Source organism: Numenius arquata, chromosome 1 (assembly GCF_964106895.1).
Source record: "Numenius arquata chromosome 1, bNumArq3.hap1.1, whole genome shotgun sequence".
Taxonomy (NCBI): Eukaryota; Metazoa; Chordata; class Aves; order Charadriiformes; family Scolopacidae; genus Numenius; species Numenius arquata.
In genome coordinates, this window is record NC_133576.1 from 2,093,825 (window position 1) to 2,114,818 (window position 20,994).

A 20,994-nucleotide genomic window follows, 5' to 3' on the forward strand; every position below is an offset into this window, starting at 1 on the left:
TCTGGTTTATTAAACTCTTGTTCCTGACTGTTTTCACAGATGAGGGGCTCTCTAGTCTGTGTCCACAGGTGTGTATGAAGGTCTGAGCGCCAGCCCCTGGCGAGGGGGGGTCCATGGGTCAGAAGGGGCCATGAGGCTGAGAAGCCAGCAGTCAGGGAGGGGGAGAAGCATGCCTGTTGAGTGGGTGTACTTGCTAGTGAATATCACACTGGACTAGTGAATACCCACTAGTGAATACCCACTGGACTAGTGAATACCCGCTGGACTAGTGGACTAGTGAATTCACCCACTAGTGAATACCCACTGGACTAGTGAATACCCTCTGGACTAGTGGACTAGTGAATTCACCCACTAGTGAATACCCACTGGACTAGTGAATACCCTCTGGACTAGTGGACTAGTGAATTCACCCGCTAGTGAATACCCACTGGACTAGTGAATACCCTCTGGACTAGTGGACTAGTGAATTCACCTGCTAGTGAATACCCACTGGACACAAGTGGGATAAGAAGCTTGGCAGCCAGATCTTGGAGTGGCTTCCAACCAACCAGAGGGTCTGAGACCTGGCTACTGCAGGGACTGTGGCATCTGGGAGTGGGCTGCTGGGAAGGCTGGTAGAGAGACCTGTTTGTGGCGACAGGGAGGCCAGGGACGCGGGGGCCAGATACTGGAGAGACCCAACAGCTCCGTCTAGTTATGGGGGAGGATCCATAGGGCATGTGTGTGTCTGTGTAGGTATAGAAGTAGGTCTGAGCGCCAGCAACAAGGTTTGCAGGACTCAGGGGCTCATATGTCCAAGTGCCAGCAGCAGGGGAGATCAAGGCTCAGGTGAAGTTACTGAATAGACTGTCTAAATGCACATCAGCTACTGGCGGGATAGTGTGTGTACGTATATGTATATGTGTGTATGTATGTACACACACATACGCACACATATATTTTCCACTGATGGGGTTTCATCCTCACCAGTCAGGGAAGGTGACAGGATGAGGCCATTGGTGCTGTTTGGGTTTGGCTGAGCGCTGTGTTGTCTACCTGTGTTGATCTGAAGGACTGTAGCTACGTATGTCCATATTGTGTGCACGTGTGGCTGGAGGGACCTGAGGAAACGGAGCTGCAGCAGCCTCGGCTGGATTTGGGCTGAATTCGGGCTGGATTCGGCAACACCCAGCGCTCTGGAATCCTCTGACTCCCAAAAGTTCTGACTTCTTTTTCGTGCTGTTGGAGAGCTTAGAGCCCGTCTGTCTTATGGCTAAAATAAATCAGACCCGCTGTATACACAAAATGCGAGGTCAAGGTGGAGAAACAGTTTACTTCTGACTACAACTCTGCAGAAGCGTGTAGGGCCCTAATTCAGAAAACAAGTATTTGTCTAACTGCAGCCATATAAAGTCTACCCAGACTTAAAGTTATGCTCATGTTTAAGCACCTCGTTAATAGGGTTCTAGTGACAACAGGGAGTCGTTTTCATGGCTGAGTTGACAGTCAGGGCTGCTGTTCCTAACTCTACTACTATCCACAACAGCCTCAGCATTTATCAGCTCTTCCAGCCCAGGTTGGGTGTCTTTTTGGGTGTGTGGACTAAGCTTCACGCAAGACTTTCAGATAGACTGGTAGCACACCTGCCCTGCGGTGAGGACACATGCCCCATCCACATGTTCCCTAGCTTCTGGGACACGCGCTAAGGGTGGTGGTTTCTTCTCATTTATCCCTTATTCCTGGCCAGGCCTGCCTTCTTGACACACTCCCTTCCTTTGATGGCAAAGCCATTCTCAGGGGAGAGCTGGATTTGAACATCTTCAGGCCAAAGTGAGCCAGTAAACTGAGTTTCCTGCTTCCAAGAGACTGATGTAGTCTTACCTACTGGCAAATACAGACAGACGTAGGGTGTCCCTGCCGTGGCAGAAAAGAGGAGGCTGACCTTCCTTCTTCTTTGATGCCCAACCTCAACAAAGGGTTTGGGGCTACACATCCAGACCTGAGAGAAGGGCCTGAATCCGGTGGCCTTTGCAGACACCTTTTAGTGTCCCCTTATAGAAGAACAGTAGGCTGTTCTTCCGTAGTCTGCCGGCTGTCATTCCCGGGTGACTGTCGCTCCTCTGCTGCTCTCCGAGAGCCTGAGCGAGGGGGGCTCTGGATTCAGCTCAGGACAAGCCAAGTGCTACGGTGCTGAGCATCCGTGTGGGAGCAAAACCACGGGGAGCTTTACCTAGGGAGGCTGGAAAACTGGGGGGAGCTCTGAACCCTCCTTCTTCTCCAGCTGCAGCTCTGCCCGTGGAGAGGGTAACTCTGCAGCGGGTCACCCTGGCTGCCTTCCCCTCTGCTGAAGGTTGCCACCCCCACTGGGTGAAACGTTCCCCAAAAGGCTCCTTGAGCCTCTGTAGGCGAAATGAGGTGGGTCAGAAGAGCTCCTCGGTTGCCCCGCACAAACTGACCCACCTCTGAGCGAAAGGCAGCAGCAACGAGGAGCGGTAGTAGGTGATAATCTTTCAGCTGATGTCATGTCAGGGGGAAGAAAACTCGATCACGGCTGAGGTATTTATCTGAGCAGGGCAGTGGAGACAGCATCCTAATTCCTGTGAGAGGATTAAAAAAAAAAAAAAAAAAGCCTTTGGATGTTTCCTGAATGCCCTTCCCGGTCACCAGGGTTTTCAGCTTTGCCCCCTCAAAAAGGCATCAAGAATGTGGCAGCGCAGGCTGTATACAGTACACGCTGGATCCATGTCATTTGTGTACTTTCCGCTTTTTTTATGGGGAAAGATGCGTTCAGCTGTGACTTTTGGGGAGCTCAGGCCATGCGCGTAAAGGAAAGCTCTGTCCTCTCTGTCCAAACACCAAGCAACGTATTCATTTTTGAGTATCGCAGCTAAGGCAGCCCAAGTGTGTTATCTCTCAGACGGGAGATGCTCAGTGCTTTCTGAGTGCCGAGCCCACACGTATGAAGTTTAATGCATCTCATAAATAGGGGTAACTTGGAATCACGAGCCTTGGTCTGCTTTGGGGGGTGCAACGGCACAGCGTGGGGGCACAGTCTCTCTGTTCCCCTGTGGTCTGCTCACACCCGGCTCTCGCGAGTAGCTCTTTGAAGAAGCATTTTGCCCGGTAGTAACCACCTGCCAGATCAACTAACTACTGGCTGCATAAACCGTGCTTGTTTTTACCGTGGAGTAATACACAGGCCAGACCCACCGGACGCTTAGAAAAACAACGCAGAGCAAGAACAAAGGTGGCAAACACAAAGCAACCGAAGAGAGGTAAGGATGGGTCAAGTTGGAGGTGGCAACAGGGTTCAGCAGATGGTGTAAGAGGCTTTAACCTCTTGCGTTTGTGTCAACCAGACAGTAATAAAGTACAACAGTCCAGGACCTGGTGACGTGCACTCCTGTGGCCAGTTCTTAAACCGGTTTCTCAAGGTAGATTTTATTGTGCCATGAGCAGTGTTATTTTTCACAACGTTATTTTCCACAACGTTATTTTCATGGTAGGTTATTACACATTAAATTACAGCATTCTCATGCCTTCAGGCTTTTTGTAACAGTAGGAGAAATGGTGGGCTGGAGAAGACAGCTGGGTTTGCACGTGGTATATGTCAGTTTACTTAAGCAGGACCATTTTACTGCTGCTGGAGGAATGCAGCAAAAGGTCAGTCCTGAAACTCCACTAAAGTAAGCTGAGCACACATTCCAGCTGCGAACATATGCTCACTGCTTGCTTGATCAAAAAGGAAATTTCAGAGCTCTGCTACATGCTTGCCTTGACCCTGCTCCATACCGCCTGTCTAGTGGGCATCAGACAAACTATTCTTTAATCCTGCACAGAAAATGCGTTCTGGTTAAAGGATGGTTGGAATAGTTGCGTATCATCATTAGCAGCGTAATCTTAAACCGGCCCATGCGTATGAAGCAGCGCACGACAGTGTGGAGAGGGATGTCAAGAGGAGGTGTCTTACACGAACGCATGAAATGTGTGGTTTTATTTCTTAGTCCTGTGCAGCCATCGCAGCCTGACTCTTCCCAATGACCCTCCGAATGCAGGGGAAAAATAAACTCAATGTTATTATTCAGCTCTTGCATTTTCCTTGCTTGTGTCTTCTTCAAATGTTTAATCTTCTAGAGTCTACCTGATCTGGTCAGTGTCAGAGGAAGAATGCTGCCCTAAGAAAATGCACAAAGAAGCCACACTCGCTGTTAAAAATTGCAGAAACGAAGCTCTTACAACTACAAGAACTTTTGGCTGATTTAGAACATGCCCTCATAACATCACTTGATAAAAATAAGACTCTGACTTTTTAATAGAACAAATTACTTAGGTTTTATATTTAACCGCAGTAACTGTTAAAGCTATAACTGGTTTTCAGAATATTTTAGGAATCTGATCTTGATCTTCCATATGTTAAAAGCCATCACAACAAATACCTTACATTGCAGTTCCTGACTGAGAAATAACAAGGTGGCTGCAGCCTCAAATACAAAGCATTTATTTTGTGCTCAGATTCGCTACTTTAATATTAGAGTAAGTATTAAAAATTATCATTTCCAGCCAAGGAAGGAGGCAAGTCTTGAACCACAGAAATTTGCAAACCTGCCTGATGCTTGGAGAGAGGGCACCGATGCTCTAGTCACTCACAGCCGGCTCTTCAACAGCACCCAGACTCCAGCGTGAAAAATGGCACTAGTGTTGAGGACCCCTCGATGCACTGGGAGGAGAGGATATTTTGACACAGAGAGGTGGGTTCCTTTCTGAAAATGAGACTTGCAGGCTTTAAAAATATTACCCAATGGTCATTGTAATCAACGAGGTTAAAACTAGGTTTACTGATCTCACCTTCTCTTTGGGTTGTGGCTTGGGGGCAAGCTTTGGTCAGTTTAACTGTATTGTACAGTCATGGATTAGTAGCAAAACATCTAGAACCATACACAGATTAAAAAGAGGGTGATAAAAATATGAGGTTTAAAGAACAAAGTCTTCTATGGCAAAAACTCAAACCACTTTTTTTTTTATATTGTTTTTTACTAGGGATACTACACGGGATGGCCACAACTTACAGAATCACAATGAATAATAATTTGGAGAGTGGAAACAACATGCCATTTAAATGTAGTAGGCATTTGAGGAAGAATCCGTCACTAGCACCACATTAATCATCAAAGGGCTACAAAGATGATTAGGGGACTAGAACATCTCTCTTATGAGGAGAGGCTGAAGGACTTGGGCCTTTTTAGTCTGGAGAAGAGAAGGCTGAGGGGGGATCTGATCAACGCCTATAAATACTTAAAGGATGGGTGTCAAGAGGATGGGGCCGGTCTTTTTTCAGTGGTGCCCAGGGACAGGACAAGAGGGAACGGGCACAAACTTGAACATAGGAAGTTCCGTCTAAACATGAGGAGGAACTTCTTCACTTTGAGGGTGGCAGTGCCCTGGAAGAGGCTGCCCAGGGAGGTGGTGGAGTCTCCTTCTCTGGAGACATTCCAAACCCGTCTGGACACGTTCCCGTGCAACCTGCTCTGGGTGGACCTGCTCTGGCAGGTGGGTTGGACTAGATGACCTCTGGAGGTCCTTTCCAACCCTGTATCATTCTGTGATTCTGTGATTAGTTTATTTTCACTGACTCAGCAAGTTTGCAGTTGGCAACAACGAATTATAGGAAAAGCTGATACAATATGAGGATAGAGCTGGCATTCAGCTGGACCCTGAAAAGCTGGAGGAATGGGTTGATGGGACTCTCATGCAGTCTGGCATTAACAAATGCTAAGCCCTGGCCCTGGGAAGTCATTATTCCCGGCAATAGCACAGGCTGGGCACTGACTGGTGGGGTAGTAGCTTTGCTTTCAGAAGAGGCTGGGGATCCTGGTGGAGAGCGAGCTTAACCTAAAGCCGTAGTTGTGGTGAGGAAGGCCAACCACATGCTGGACTGCATTAACAAGAATGTAGCCAAGAGGTCGAGGGTTGTGGGAAGCAACTATTTCCCCGTAGCTAGCACTGGTGAGGCCACATCTGGTGTGCTATGTCCAGTTTTGGGCGTCCCCGCACAAGAGAGAGGTCAACAAATCAGAGAGAGTCCAGTGGAGAGACACTAGGATGCACAGGGTCTGAAGGACATTGAAGATGTTCAAGGAAAGGCTGAAGGTGCTCTGGGCAATTTACAAGGATCAAGGTATTGCTGAACTGTAGCGGTTTAGCGCTTTAGCCTCCTAGTAAAGATAAAATATTTTCATTTGTCTCAGAAAAATGCCTTTGGAATGAGGTCCTGGATATCATCAGGGAAATTATTCTGTCATCCTTATGGGGAAAATTCACACAATTTGAATGCCGTGGATATGTCATAAATGTATCCCTTCTTCAAGTGCAGAAGACACCAACAGAGCACAACTCTAACAGCATTCTGCAGGGACTGTACATATCTCATAGAATGACCAGAACTCATATTATGGATCAGTTCCACTTTTTTAACTCCATATTTTAGCTTTTCCATGTTTCTTTTTATAACCTCTTTACTAACCCTGTTATTGCACTGAGATTGCACTTGTCTCTTGTCACCTCTTCTCTAATGCTGAAACCAAAAATGTGCACGAACTCTGCTTTTTTACACCCTCTGCTCCTTAATGCTCTAATTTTAAAACTAATTCTACATGTGCCTATCTTTGCTGCTCTAAGTCAGACCAGCTCAGCAGTCTGCAGCAGCATGTGACTAATTTTGAGTGTGTGAACAGTCCCAGGTTCCACAGGAGCCAATGATCACAGACTCCAAAAGTGCGACTTGCTAAAAATTAGGTACTGGTTGATCCCAGCCACCTGCCATGTATCTTTGGTCCCTGATGATATAAGCCACAATACTTACTAGCTGTCTATTCCCCATATACTTATTTTTGTCTTTTCTCTGTACTTTAACCATTTCCATTTGCTGCTGCTGCCTGATGAGGTTAAAGATTTGACTGGGCAACCTGCTCTTGCCTTGGAGTTAGCACTGCTTGGAGCAGGAAGCTGAACTTGATGAACTCCCCAGGCCCCTTCTAATGCAAATCTTTCTGTGACTCTGACTCAGAGAGTTAAGGAATTGGAGAGAAGATTAATGGGGAAGGGCAGGAGAAGACACGATGGGTTCTTCAGTAATATCATTGACAGTCGAAATTTCCTCCCTTTATGAGCTATTACATGGTTGCTCTTTTTGTACGTGTAATACCGTGATGGGCACATTGCAGAACAATGTTGAAACCAAATAAATGAAACAGCCAAGGAAGAAACAAGGTATTTCTGCAGTGGGCAAGCAGAGGGAGGATGAGACACGTTGTGCAGTCACTCTCCACCCACCTTATATACTGGAAATGTTCAAATGCTCTAGCACATGGTCTTTGAACAGACCCCCTCACCCCCAAAACCATCCAGGATACTGCAGCCAGGATCCTGAGACTCCCACCTGATACCAGTATATGTGAGGAGTCTGCAGGGCTTCAGATTATTGTCTTGAGATTGCTTTTCAGACTTTGATTGAGAAACGTGTCTGTGCCATTGGGAGAGAGGTGCAACAGGTTTCCGAGCAGTGGACTGCCACTGCAGATGCTGCTGGATCCAGTGCAGCCAGACCATGAAGTCGTGTTACTTTCCCTCACCTCCTGGGAACCAGTGGGAAATCCAGTTGTGTGCTAGAAACATCTGTTTTGCTTTGATTCAAGTCTTGTATTCCATTTAAAGACTAAACCATACTCCCTAAATAGCAGGGATCTGAGGAGTTTCACCCCTCAGGTAGCTGTGGTTAGGACTTACGGATGCAGTATCTATCGACCCAGCATCTTCCTACCTTCTCTTCCACCACCAACACAGCAGGGGAAATGGGAAGAGGGTGGGGGAAGGGGACAGGAGGAGATGTCAAAGACAGGACTCTTACTACAAAACAAACAAATCACAATGGTCTGGATTACAAGCTTTAGACCCTCAGTGTCACCCGTCCTGCAAGAAAAAAACTTCACAAATCCAGGAAAGAGTTCAGATGACTGCTCAAAAGGCCCAGGATTCCAACTTCTTTGAAATTTGAGGAGGGATCCAGACCAACAGATGAAGAACTGACATGAGAGTCCTCAACTGAGCTAATGGTACACAATACAAAGAGGACAAAGTAGCCTGGCAAATGGCAGAAATTGCCTTTAACCTTCTATACTGGATTGCAGCAAATAATCTGAATGGCTTCCACAGTCAGGAATCACCAAGAAACCTGGCCAGTTGGCCTCTTTGACAAAATCTCATCATCACTACCAAAAAAAACAAGTTATTTTTGCTTTCCTATTAATAATGCTACCTAAATGGGGCATTTAGCATCCCTGTTCCTGCAGTCTCCCTGCTCCTGCTGTAATGAGAAAACCATACACGTAACAAGCTAAAACCAAATTAAACATGTTCCATGTCATGCCACTCTTCTAATAAATAACACTGAACAGATCTCTGTGGGGGCTGGCGGCTGCCACTTCTTTTTTTTTAAGCTCAGCATTTTGCCCTCGGACTGCCTGTCCTTGCAGAGTGGGAACAGCTGAGGAGGTGATGAGAGAGGCAGTGTGGGCTGCAGAACACCAGCTTGGGAACCCACAGGTTCACCATGGAGTCACCGCTCTGCCTTATGACAGTCATCTCAACCTTTATGAGATATTCGGAGGCAGACACCACCACCTCAGAACTGTTCTTGGTGAGATTCTACTGTGCTATGAGTGGAGAAGGACCAGAAAGCCAACTGCATTAAAATACATCTCTCACTGACAGCTCTGCACCACAGAAGAATTTTTCTACACTTCTAGAGAGCTCCTTCCACCTGCACTGGCAAAAGCTCCACAGGGGAGTCAGTGCAATCACCAACAGCTTTGGCTGTTCCCCTTCTGACCCAACTCCAACTGCCTCTGCAGGCTATGGGGACCACCTTCTCCCAGACCTTAGAAGAGAAGTTGAAACACAATTTCCTTTCCTAGAAGGCTTCCTACCTTTGGGTCTCCATGCCAAGCTTTAAACAGACATAAACTTAGGACAGCTCCTGTGCGGGAAACAGAAGAAATAAAGGATGCAAGCTTGGCTCTGTTCCATCGTGGTAGATGGAGAACAGCTCTGCTGTGAGACGGAATTTGTGGTCGTGTCATTAAGAGAAAGATTTGCCCATAACCCTGTCTTGTGTGCAAACACAGCAAAGTGACTTCGTGTCCCTATGAACTAGCTTTGGTGGTAACTCCTCAGGAGAAAAAGATGGGTATGCTTGATAGATTTGTGCTTGAGTTACCCTCTTTGGAATATGAATTTAGCATGAATAAGCAGTAAACCCAGACTTTTTCCAAGCAACCTAGCATTTTTATTTTTTTTTCCCCCCTCTTCCCTCCAAAAAAATAGCAGGAATATGTTCTGTCATTTGTGCCTGCCTGTAGGAAAGCAGCATGTGACGACTCAGTGGCCGCCCTTGTGGCAGAATGGGAAGATAATTATTTTAAATGACTTTCTAAGTTGTTTAACTTACCCACTCTCTTACCCACATGTGCATGTGCCCAAGCAGCCTGTGTGGACATGGAGGATGAGGGAGGACATCTGTTAGGCCTTCACTACGTATCTTAGGTTCCTTTTGACTGGTGGTGACACACTGGGTTCAAACAGGTCTTTCATTTGCTTTAGGAATTGTCAATTATAATGAGATGATACTTTTGCTTCAGAAGCTTGGGTTGCTTCAGCCTCCAAGAGTCTTAGGCAAGGTTGCGGTCCACTGTCTCCTTTATTCATTTTGGGTATCTGTATGGCTACAAATCTGCCTCTCCGGTGGATAACAGAAAGAAGAATAACAAATGCAGTGTGCTATAACCCTTTTTGTCATCCTCCCGCTACCAGAGCTCATGTCTTCTGCTGATTAATCACCTCTGCTGTGGCCCTAATCCAATCTAGTCTTGATGCCAACAACGCACTCCCCAGTGCTTACCAGTTTAATGTTTATTAGTCGGGTCCTTGGATATCAATACAGGCCACCCCTGCAGCCCTTGCTCTATTACTTTTTTCTGCTACTTTCATGCTATGATTCGTATTTCATTCATAATAGTCCTAGCATTTGTGTTACAAACCTCTACATGCTGGCCAACACACCCCATTAGCCTAAAGATGGTCTGATGGGGCTCCATGGTCATATTTGGGCTAGCAGTTTTATGCACGTTATCCAGAACCTGCAATACTTGCCCTGCCACAACAGTCAGATTTGTCACCAAATCTCCCTTCTCCTCTGTTTCACCACCAGCCTGGGTCTTCGAAACAGGCAAGGTGAACAATTTTAATCTGTCCTTCTGTGCTTGAATAAGGCATTGCTCTTTCCAGGCCTTAAAATAGGGAGAGACTTTTAAGAGATTTGAAAATGGAGCTTAGGACCCTAGTCATCAAGCATTTTTGAAAGATGTGCTCTGCATCCGTATCATGTTACTGCTCAGCTGCACGGCTTTTCCTAGACTATCTGAAAGTGGATCTGCACTGCTGTGGTCCAAAGGGGGGTTATTTTAATATTGTACTAAAATACTGACAATGAAAACTTGTTACTTTAATTAGGCAGTAAGCACTGTCATCCTGGGTCTTAACTTTTTGAGTGAGGTTGGTTGCTGAAGTAAATTTTCACCATTCTGGAGTTCACAGGATTTATTTTGCTGAAAATGCTATTGGTGTCTCCCTTGATAACTTCCTTCACCATCACTCTCTTGATGTCTTCCAAAGCCATGACAACGTGCTATCTGAAAATCAAAAGGTGTGTTTTCTGGAGACAGTTACTTCATGGGCCAAGACGACAAGTTTAACCAAAACGAGACATCTTTTAGAGGAGACAAAGCTTACCTAATTGAATCAGAAGCTCCAGAATTTACATGGCAGTTCGTCTTCACATCTCTTTGTCAATACACAGAAACTCAGCAACCTGCTGGCTGCGGAGCAGGCGACAGAATGGTTCAAGACTCATTTCAGCTCCAATGGAGAAGTGGTGAGCCGTACAAGACTACAGTACACGCTTCACCTCCCAACCGCACACCATTTAGTCTTAGGTCAGATACCAAGACTTTTGGTCTTATGAGGGCCAGATGTCCCAGTGAATTTAGCTATTTGTTTTGGTTTTCAGATCAAGCAAGAGAAGTCCTGATTTTTGCAAGCAAGCAGTCTGCCCACCCTTTCCATACAGTATGCTGGCTCAGCAAGAAACTGCAGGTGGGAGGCTGTTCCCTGGTATAGCTACCCTGGTCCACCAGGGCTCTCAGCAGTCACTTTCCAGCTCGGCTGACTGAAAAACAAAGAAATGCATCCCATAGACTTGGCAGAATTTGCCCCATTTTTTTGTACTGTCATCTAGTATTCATGCTAGGATCAAGAGTACTGGGATACAACAGGGTACATCCCACAAAGTGTTCCTTTGGCTTCAGCCATCAGAATAGCTTGTTGGGAATTTGCAGCGGCAGACGTGCCAGCACAAGTTAAGAGAAGCTCTTTTAGCCCATGCCTTGGCTTTGCTGTGAGAAACCTGACAAAGGAGACGCAAGGATGGAGAGGTGATCAAGAGCCAGTGATGGAAAGTCAGCTCTGCACCCTCAATCCACAAAACCACCAAATGCTGTTTTGCCTGCTGATTGGCGGCTGTGCTCTGACTTCCCTCCTAGGACACTGATCATGAGCAAATTGCAAAATTACACTGGAAACATTCTGTAGGGGAAAAAAAGAAAATCAACTGGAAAGAAAATATTACAATGCGTATAGAATCATAGAATCATGGAATCACAGAATGGTTAGAGTTGGAAGGGACCTTAAAGATCATCGAGTTCCAACCCCCCTGCCATGGGCAGGGACACCTCCACTAGAGCAGGTTGCTCAAAGCCCCATCCAGCCTGGCCTTGAACACCTCCAGGGATGGGGCAGCCACAGCTTCCCTGGGCAACCTGTTCCAGCGCCTCACCACCCTCACAGGAAAGAATTTCCTCCTAATATCTAATCTAAATCTCCCCTCTTCCAATTTCAAACCATTACCCCTTGTCCTGTCACTACACTTCCTGACAAAGAGTCCCTCTCCGGCTCTCCTGTAGGCTCCCTTCAGATATTGGAAGGCTGCTATGAGGTCTCCCCGGAGCCTTCTCTTCTCCAGGCTGAACAACCCCAGCTCTCTCAGCCTGTCTTCATAGGGGAGGTGCTCCATCCCTCTGAGCATCTTCGTGGCCCTCCGCTGGACCCGTTCCGACAGGTCCATGTCCTTCCTGTGCTGAGGACTCCAGAGCTGGACACAGTATTTTACGGACAGTGATGGCTTTGAGGTTAGGCATTGTTTCTAGGAGTCACACAGATTGGGAATGGGCAGGTCGTCAGACTGTAGCATGGGACAACCTAGGAAATCAATGCTGCATCCCTATAACAGTCACCCGGGGCTTTGTTTCCCACCAACGCTGGCCTCTCATAAAAACTGCAGCTATGCTATGGGGTGTAAAATAGTGGTATTATTCGCTGCTAAAAATTATATATTCTCTTTGCGTAGCTGAAAAATCACGAGACTAAGTAGAAAGCAGGAGAGAAAAGGGTCTGAAGATTTTCAGTGATAGCAAAAGGCAGAAGATATTCCAAGTGCTGCTTCAACAAACGCAGGGAGGCTTTGAAATGTCACCTGGCACAAACCAGGGTCTTGTCCAGTGGTTCCCAATCTTTTTATAGCTGACCCTCTCTCAAGGGAATAATCAGTGTTTCATCCGTCACTGACTCCGGCTGCTCACCTGCCCCAGGGCTGCTGTCACCCCCCGCTTTGCTCATGGTGCTCCTGCTGGAGTGTCTGCAGTATCCTCACGTTGCACTCCTGTTCATGTGAACCTGTACATCACGCCGGGGGCGCTCAGTTCGATTACACCTCCAGGTACTCCCCTTCTTAACGCGCAGGCATCTCAAATGACATAGACGAGGCAGGTTCTGTGCTGTGAAGAGCTGACAGACACCTTGGCAAAAAACGTTTGCAACAATCTCAGCCATTTTCCTGCCACTGACGCGTTAATAAGTCCCGCGAAACTGATTAAGATGAAGTTCTAATCTGTCCGGCTCCAAAGAAGCTGAAACAGCATCAGTCCGAAATGAGAGGAAACATGTAAGACAGTCTGGGCAAAGGGAAGGAGAGGAAAATTAAGATGCTCGTGCGCTATCGCACAAGAAAAGAGCATCTGGGCTGGAGGAAAAAAGACAGTGAAATCGGTAGGGAGGTGTGGCCATTTCCCTTTCCCCCTTCTTTAATTCATTACCTAAGCCTTTGTCTTGCAAACACAAACACAATGGCACCCCAGCAAGAGTGTTCAAAAGACCAGTCTCCTGAAAGAGCAGGGATCACTGTGGGAGGGACGCGTTCTCCCCAGGTATCTGGGATCATTTGGAAGTATATCAATGTGAAAAACATGAACGCTTAAGAACGTGCCCACGTCCCCAGCCCCGTGTAACTGCAAGATCAACGTTCCACCCTGCACGTCCTGCTCAGCCGAACCGCTGCTGCAAGCAGCAGAGATGTGTTTGCACAAAACCAGTAGGAGCAAGCCCCGGGGCTTCCTCTCCCTTTAGCACGGCTCACCTCTGTTTTAAACCAAGCCAGGAGCACTCCTTTCAGAGGTGCAGACAGGTTGTTAGCGCCCGGGCCGCTACGGTAAGAGGTGCCTTGGATTTGCTAGGTATGTACAAAAAAGAGCAATGGTCGCTTCAAGCCAATTCTCCCCAGATATTGAGCTGCCCTGAGGTACACCCAGCGACCGTGCCACCAAGGAAGTGACCGCAAAGTTTTCATTGCTGGCTGATGAGGTCCACGACTGTTTTTACACCTTCTTCTCTAAATAAGGAAGCCGCCTGTGGGGCCTCCGACTGCCCGACCGATTTAACTCCCTTGCATTCACCAGCCAATGAAACCCCACTCCTGCCTCCGGTCTTGGGTGACAGCATTCATCAAACCTCAGCCAGCCTGGGAGGACGGCAGGTTAGTGTTACAGCCGTGGCAGGCTTACCTTTGGCAAGCTGTTGATGTCAGAGTGATGATGTGGGGAGGGACAGCCTCTGCACTATAAAGATGGGTCAATCAAATATAACCGGGGCTGCCCACCGGAGAGCAGGATCTACAAAACATGGTCCCCACCAGTTTGAGTCCTGCTGGCCTGTCTCTGCTCCCAACCCAACTGCTATCGGGCTTTAGTTTCATGTCAGCAATCTCTATTTGCTTTCCAAAAATAAGCCTCTGCCACCATGCTGAAGGGAGAAAAACAAGAAGGGCGGTATTTTTAGGGTCATTAATTCTGACCACGTGCCCAGGAGATGAACCGGATGGCCACTGCACAAAGACTTCTCATCACTATGTCCTGCGAAGCCAGCGTTCACCGGACGTTGCCTGCTTTTGTTCTCCTGGGTTTTCTAGCTGGGATTGCTTCAGCGCATCCAGTTGTAAGCAGAACTAATGGCACATTGCTGGAAAGAGGATGGCAATCTCTGTTGTCCAGGTCCATTGCTGGGATGTCAGGGGAGAAGTCAGATGTGAACTGGGAGAGTGACTATTTGCTAGGAATCAAGAGGCAGCGGAGGCTTTACTGCAACGTGGGCATCGGGTTCCACCTTCAAATCCTCCCAGACGGAAGGATAAGCGGAGTTCACAATGAAAACCAATACAGTGAGTTGCATCCAGAAATGAAATAGAATAGATGTCACTTAATTGCTGTGAACTCTAGTAATTACCCTTCATAGAATGCAAATGTTATTACTTGATATTATTAATCTGTGCTACATCTGTTGCCTTTTAAAAGTCTCTGGGATCAATAAACGTTGGAACCCTCCAGGCTGAAACATGTCACAAATGCTTAGACTAATTTAGATGCAATTTATTTTTACTCCTTACGGCTTTACCGCAGAGATGAGAAAAGACAAACCAGGTTGAAAACTCTCTCTCTGCTGCATTTTCTCACCCCTCCCCTTCTCATTTGCCTTTTGAGTTTGGGAGGTTGTCACTCAGCTCAGAGTGCCAAGGCGTGATTTTTGAGTCCTAGCCGACTAGAACTTTTGGGACACTCAGTCATGGAAGGGGGTTTGATGTTGCTGGTTTGCTTGTTCTTACGGGTGCTGTTCTGTAACTGTAAGATTGAAAGAAAAGCATTAGCCCTAGGGATTTGAATTTCCTGTAATTGGTGGGTGCTAAAGTCTTTTGCAGCCAAGATATCATGGAGGGGGCTTCAAAATGCAAGCCACACTGCTCTAGAGCTGAATAACAAACACTCTGTAATTATAGCATATTAGATAAAAATAATTTACTTATTAGAAAGGCCAAGAGTTTGACAGATCAAAAGAGTTTGACAGAGCAAAAAAGATTATACAACGTGTGACTATGATTCCAGAATAATTATTTTAAAATCCTATGGAACGTAGTAAAAACCAAGATCTTCTCTGTGTGTTCTTATTATGCTGGACTAGGGAGATAATTTTAATGGAGAAAATATAAGAAGTTCATGAATGTTTTAAAATAAATCAATTATATCTGAATTGCCTTTGATTAGCTATGAATTCTGTGATAACGCTTCTACTGAACTCCTCATTTTTTAGGTCTCTTTGAAATATCCACTGTAGAGAGAGGTGTTGTTAGCCTGTTTGGTGTGAAAAGCGCTCTCTTCATCGCAATGAACAGCAAGGGGAAGCTATATGGAACAGTGAGTACAAATGCAAATAGATTTTCAAGGCTTAAGCAAAGGCTGCAAAGGTTTTGGTTATTTTTTCATGCTGGAAATCTCTGATTGCAACCAAAGAAAGCAGCGTTTCATTTACAGGGAGCCTGCCCAACCCACTGTCATCAGTGTTATTTAGTGCAGCAAGCAGCATGGCTATCAGAGGTCTCTTATTTTAAAGTTTTCCGGTAAGATAGTACAGGGACCACCCTAGGGAAATTAATGTATTCTACAAATGGTGCGGCTTAATCAGATAGCTTCTCCTAAGGGCTCAGCGCTGCAAACACATCCTAGTGAGACTGAACCCTGTCCATGTCCTTTTGCATTGCGTTGTACGTAAAGCAAAAGCGTGTGCTCTGGGGAAAACCCTACGAGGTGCAATGCTGGTGTACGTCCATGAGCGTGTGTGTGTCTCCGTGATCGCGTGTGTGTGCTTACAGGTGTGTGTAGGAGAGGTACAATTAGAGTTATCCACGCTAGCTGCCATGAGTAAAATCATGACCGCACGCCTCCCCCTACCAAAAACAGCCACGCCATGATGAATAAATAGGACGTCTACCCTACAAAGTCAACATATGTGCCTGGGGTTATTTTAAGGACCAGTTTTGTGAGACCAGTCCCAAAAGGTGAAAAAAAAAAAAAAAAAAAAAAAAAAAGCTATTAACAATGGTATGCAAGTCATACTGAAACATCAACACCATCATCCTCATCTAGAAAGTGCTAGCTATGCTGCCTAAACGCGATTTAACCTCTGAGGCCTGAGCAAGGCGTCTCCAGTCTCAACATTCAGTAGAAAAAGCGCTCGTTAGGAAGCGCGTTTGAAAAAGGCTGGCTCTAGGCAATAGGCAAATAGGCAAAAGCAGTCCATCTCACAGTAATGAATGGTACTGATTGCATTCATCTTTTTGTCAAGAAACAATAAAGTAATTTCCTTTGAAACAGCTGTAATTTCAACAAAGCATTTCAGTTGCTTAATAATATACCGAATGTTGTGAAGGACTCGTAGCGGTTACTATTCTGACAGATTCCTTCTCACACAGATAATGAGTGGGACATTTTAAGGTTCATGTCTTATTTCAAGCACCCAAAAAATGCCACAAGCCCAAGTGCTTGGCTTGACTAGGTCTTTCTAAAGAAATGAGCAGCTTCAGAGCTCCCTTTGATTTTTTTTTTCCCCAGTTTCAATTCGGTCACTTATTTTCAAAGACATTTTTAAAAGCTGTAAGAGACGTGCATTTTCTCTTGCACAATGTAGTGCCCTAGGTTAAACTCTTACAAGCTTTGAATGGTGTTATTACAAAGATGTCCAAAGAGAACAGCACTGGTGGGGTCTCGTGTGCCAGACATTTGATGTCAGGGAATTACTCTGCTTTCTCTTTTAATTTCCTCCGTGCTCCGCGTTGTCTCCTCTTTGTGCTTGCACCTCCTCTCCCAGATAGCTCCCTCTCCTTGGATTTACGTGTTGCAACATGAAGCAAAATAAAACTGTTTTCCCAGCTTAGAACCTGCTGCATATCTCACTACAGGTTAGATGTAACTAATGATTTAATAAAAGACAAGATTTAGTGCTAACCTGAGGTCTTATTCAAACGCCTTATTCAAGCAAACAGTTCTCCCTGGACGTGGTTGTTTTTAAAAAAACTGAAGATTTTGATGGCCAGCATATCATTCTCCTATAAGTTACAGGACCTCTTGCAGAGGAGAGGTGTGAAATGAAGCTACGCCATTCGGGCAAAAGTGCGTGTTTCTGGCACAAATTACTGCTTGCAAATAAAATGAAGAAACCCATGATTTATGATGAATTAACTTGATCTGTCAGAGGAAGTACACAGTCCATTATCTGGACAGGTGGTATCTGGGTTCATCTGACACCAAATTAGCACTGAGGAGGGAGATTTATTGTTGGATGCGATCACCCCAGCACCACCTGTTGCACACTGCAACAAGCCCTCCTGTAAAAACGCTAGAAAGAAAAATGACTTGAGCCTCTGTGAAATATTTATTGTACTGCTTTGTTCTTCCCCCCCCCCGCCCCCTTCCTCTTCTTTAGGCTGTTTTCCAAGATGAGTGCAAATTCAAAGAAATCTTGCTGCCCAATAACTACAACGCATATGAATCAAATGCTTACTGTGGTGCATACGTAGCGCTCAGCAAACATGGAAGAGTGAAGAGAGGAAACAAGGTTTCTCCTGCTATGACAGTGACCCACTTTTTACCCAGAATATGAACACGAGCAAAGCAGAAGATTAAATCCCAGGAAAAAAACTGTTTCATTTTGCACATGGGAATAACCTCCCAGGTAAAGTATTTATACTGTTCATTGAAAAAAAAAAAATATATATATATATATATATATATGTATGTGTATATTCGGATAAAAATATTTGTACTAGATTCTTCACATAGCATATGTCATATGATGCTGCTTCTCTTTTACTCTGTATGATTTTTACACGGCTGTGTGCCTCCTTTGGTGCTGAACAGAGAAAAATGCAAGCTGGAGACTAAAGGAAAAAAAATATTTCGAAGATACAGAACGGCTGTGGATAACAATCTAATCAATCACAGGTTATTTACTAATTAATATTAATTACCTCAGATAATAACCTTTCATAATGAGCTGTTTAGGTATCATGGGCCAAATCATCAGATGACTTTGCTTCACCAGAGCTTCAAGCAGTTCACTCCATCTGAATATCTGCCTGCACCTCCTCTTCTACAGTGTCCTGTCTCGTGAAGTCCTCAATCTATTTTGATCATTAGGGTGCCAATTCCACAAGTGTTTCTACACATGCAAACTGTACACCCCCAGAGACTCTCTGTCTCTGAAGGGATTCTCCAGGGTCTCCTCACACGGACGTGTTGGCAAAATGAAGACCTACAATCTGTTTCCCTTCGGAAAGACCACAGGATAAATCACAGACGGGTCCCAAATACAAAATATATTTGGAGCTGAGGATTTTGAATGCCTCCCCCTTGGCATTTTTTGAGCTTAGTTTAGACCCACCTCAAATATAGACGTGTACATCTTTAATATAAATACACGTGTATATATATAGACATGGGATGTGTGAGTGTGTATCTATGTAATTACATAAATCAATCATCCCAGTGTCCAGATGTCCAGGTGCTGTTTCATGTATACACACCTAAACGAGTATAGCTACTTAAAGGCACTGTATTTCACTTAGGCTGAACCTTGTTAATCTCTAAGAACTAGAAGTGCTCTGCAGGATGCATTTTATAGAATTTAAGAAATCCATGAAAGCTTCCAGCAAAGGGTTATTTTAGAAAACCTCTCTTTTTTTTTTTTTTTTTTTAAAATTTGAATTCTCTTCTATCTACTGCTTTAAGTATATTTGGTTCTTCTCTGTCATACCTCACTGAGGTATGAAGGATAGAGGAAGAAGGAGGTTATACAAGTGTGACTTCCTGGGTTGGAGCAGAGGAATTTGTGCCATAATTCCAATTTCTGTCACTTGCAAAGCATCAGTTTCAAAGACAACACAGCAAGCTGTATGAAATACTCTCCTAGAAGCCATACAAATAGTGCATAACCTTGCCTAACTATTCTGACAACCTTTTTCCAGATCACCAATGAAGCTACATTTTCTGTGCCTTTGAAAGAGTATTTTAAGAGGCCCTAAGTCAATAGTCACTATAAATGTCAGTTACCAGAAGCCTTGGGATTCCTGCATTGACGGCGTGCTCCTAAATTTGAAACTAGATTCAATGCAATGTCAGAGCATGAGCATTTTCAGCATAGATGGACCATGCTGCTGCAGAAGTGAACATCTGAGTGCAAGATAATCTCCCACGTCCAGCCAAAATGTGACTATGTCCAGCCTTGACATGCCATTCTATTTGCAGGGGGTGTCTATTCATGATGAACTTGAGCCTTCTGACATGCATGAGAAACACTGTCAGGGCCAGATCATCAGTTGGAGTAAACCAGCTTAGTAAGACCATTATTTTATAGCTGCAGAAGATTTGGCCCAAAGAGCCCTCCTACAACAATGTATCTACAGCCACGCTTTCTGAAAAATGTTCAAGACAACTGTTTTGTGAACAAGACACAGTTTTCCAGCTGCTTTTGTGTGATTTATACTTGAATTTATTTTGCTCAAATGTAAGTGGTGATCACAGTGTAAACGAAGAGGAAAAAAAGAGTGGAATACTGCTTACAGTACACGAACAGGACACTTTGGATATGGCAAGGGAAAGGAGCTAGTCTTCATTTGCTGGCCTTGCAGTACACAAAGAGAAGCCCAGTTGGCACACTTTGTTCATCCACAATGTGTGCAGCAGTTTGCTTTGGAAAAATGTGCATTTTAAGAGAAAAAGCAGGATGTTTTGAGTGGGTCAGAGAAAAGTTTGGAGGATATCAGACAGTTACGTCGACCTAGAGTCCCTAGAGGTACAGATAGGAAGACTACAGCTGTGCTGAAATACATTAGCTGGCAACCCATATACTTGCGTTATATTCCTAATTGTCTTCGGAAAAAAGTTTGAAGAAGGATGGAAGAGTACATGGACGTAGAAGAAATCATAGTTTGAATGCTGACACACAAGTTTGTTTCTGATTACAGCTTAAACCAGTGTCCTTAGGACGGGATGAAGTCTGTTCCCTCCTAAACCAGTCCAGTCTAGAGTAATTTATTGTTGCCAGTACTGGTAAATAATGGGATAGCTGGCATAAAAGGTGAGAATCAGACTCCTTGATTCCATTTTGCACATGCTGGTCAACAGCAAGAACAAATCGTAGACCAGGTCACAAGGAGTCTGTTTGGATGCAGCCAGCTGGGCTGAGCTTGTTCTTAAGAACCGCAGACCCCTGGGGATGCAGTTCTGGTGGGCGTATGGAAAGCCCCACCAGTCACTCTGCTGAGTTACTCTTCATACCACTGCTTTTTCTGTATTACACATCAACATCAGCCAGCTCAACGCTGAAGTCAAGGCTGAAATCGAAAAAGGTCTCCGCGTGCCAGGAGTCCCGATTCACACGTTGAGTGAATGATGTCGTCTTCAGAAGTGACATTGAAAGATGCCATTGCCAGGAGCCATAGCTTCTGGCAAGAAACCCCTCCAGCACAACCAGTGAAGCGCCGCACCTTTGTGGAGTTTCAGACTAGTTGGATACAGTACTTTGACAGACGTGCCTCTTAAGCCAATGCATGGCTATATTCAAGAGAGGAGTTACGGCACGTGTTGACACATTGCTGCGGATGTGCGAGCAGCCCAGGGGCAACTCACGGTAGCAGAATGAACTGTGGCAGTGTTCAAGAAGTTACACAACTTGCCTGGGAATTGGCCCGAT

At 45.4% G+C, this 20,994-nt stretch overlaps 1 protein-coding gene across 1 annotated transcript; it reads left to right on the top strand.

The window, feature by feature from the left end:
* Positions 1–14,295: 14,295 nt before the first annotated feature.
* Positions 14,296–17,904, top strand: FGF6 (fibroblast growth factor 6). The gene is made up of 3 exons (XM_074156419.1): positions 14,296–14,635; positions 15,559–15,662; positions 17,728–17,904. Exons 1-3 carry the CDS (start codon positions 14,296–14,298, stop codon positions 17,902–17,904), a joined length of 621 nt encoding a protein of 206 aa, XP_074012520.1.
* The last annotated feature ends 3,090 nt before the right edge of the window (positions 17,905–20,994 follow it).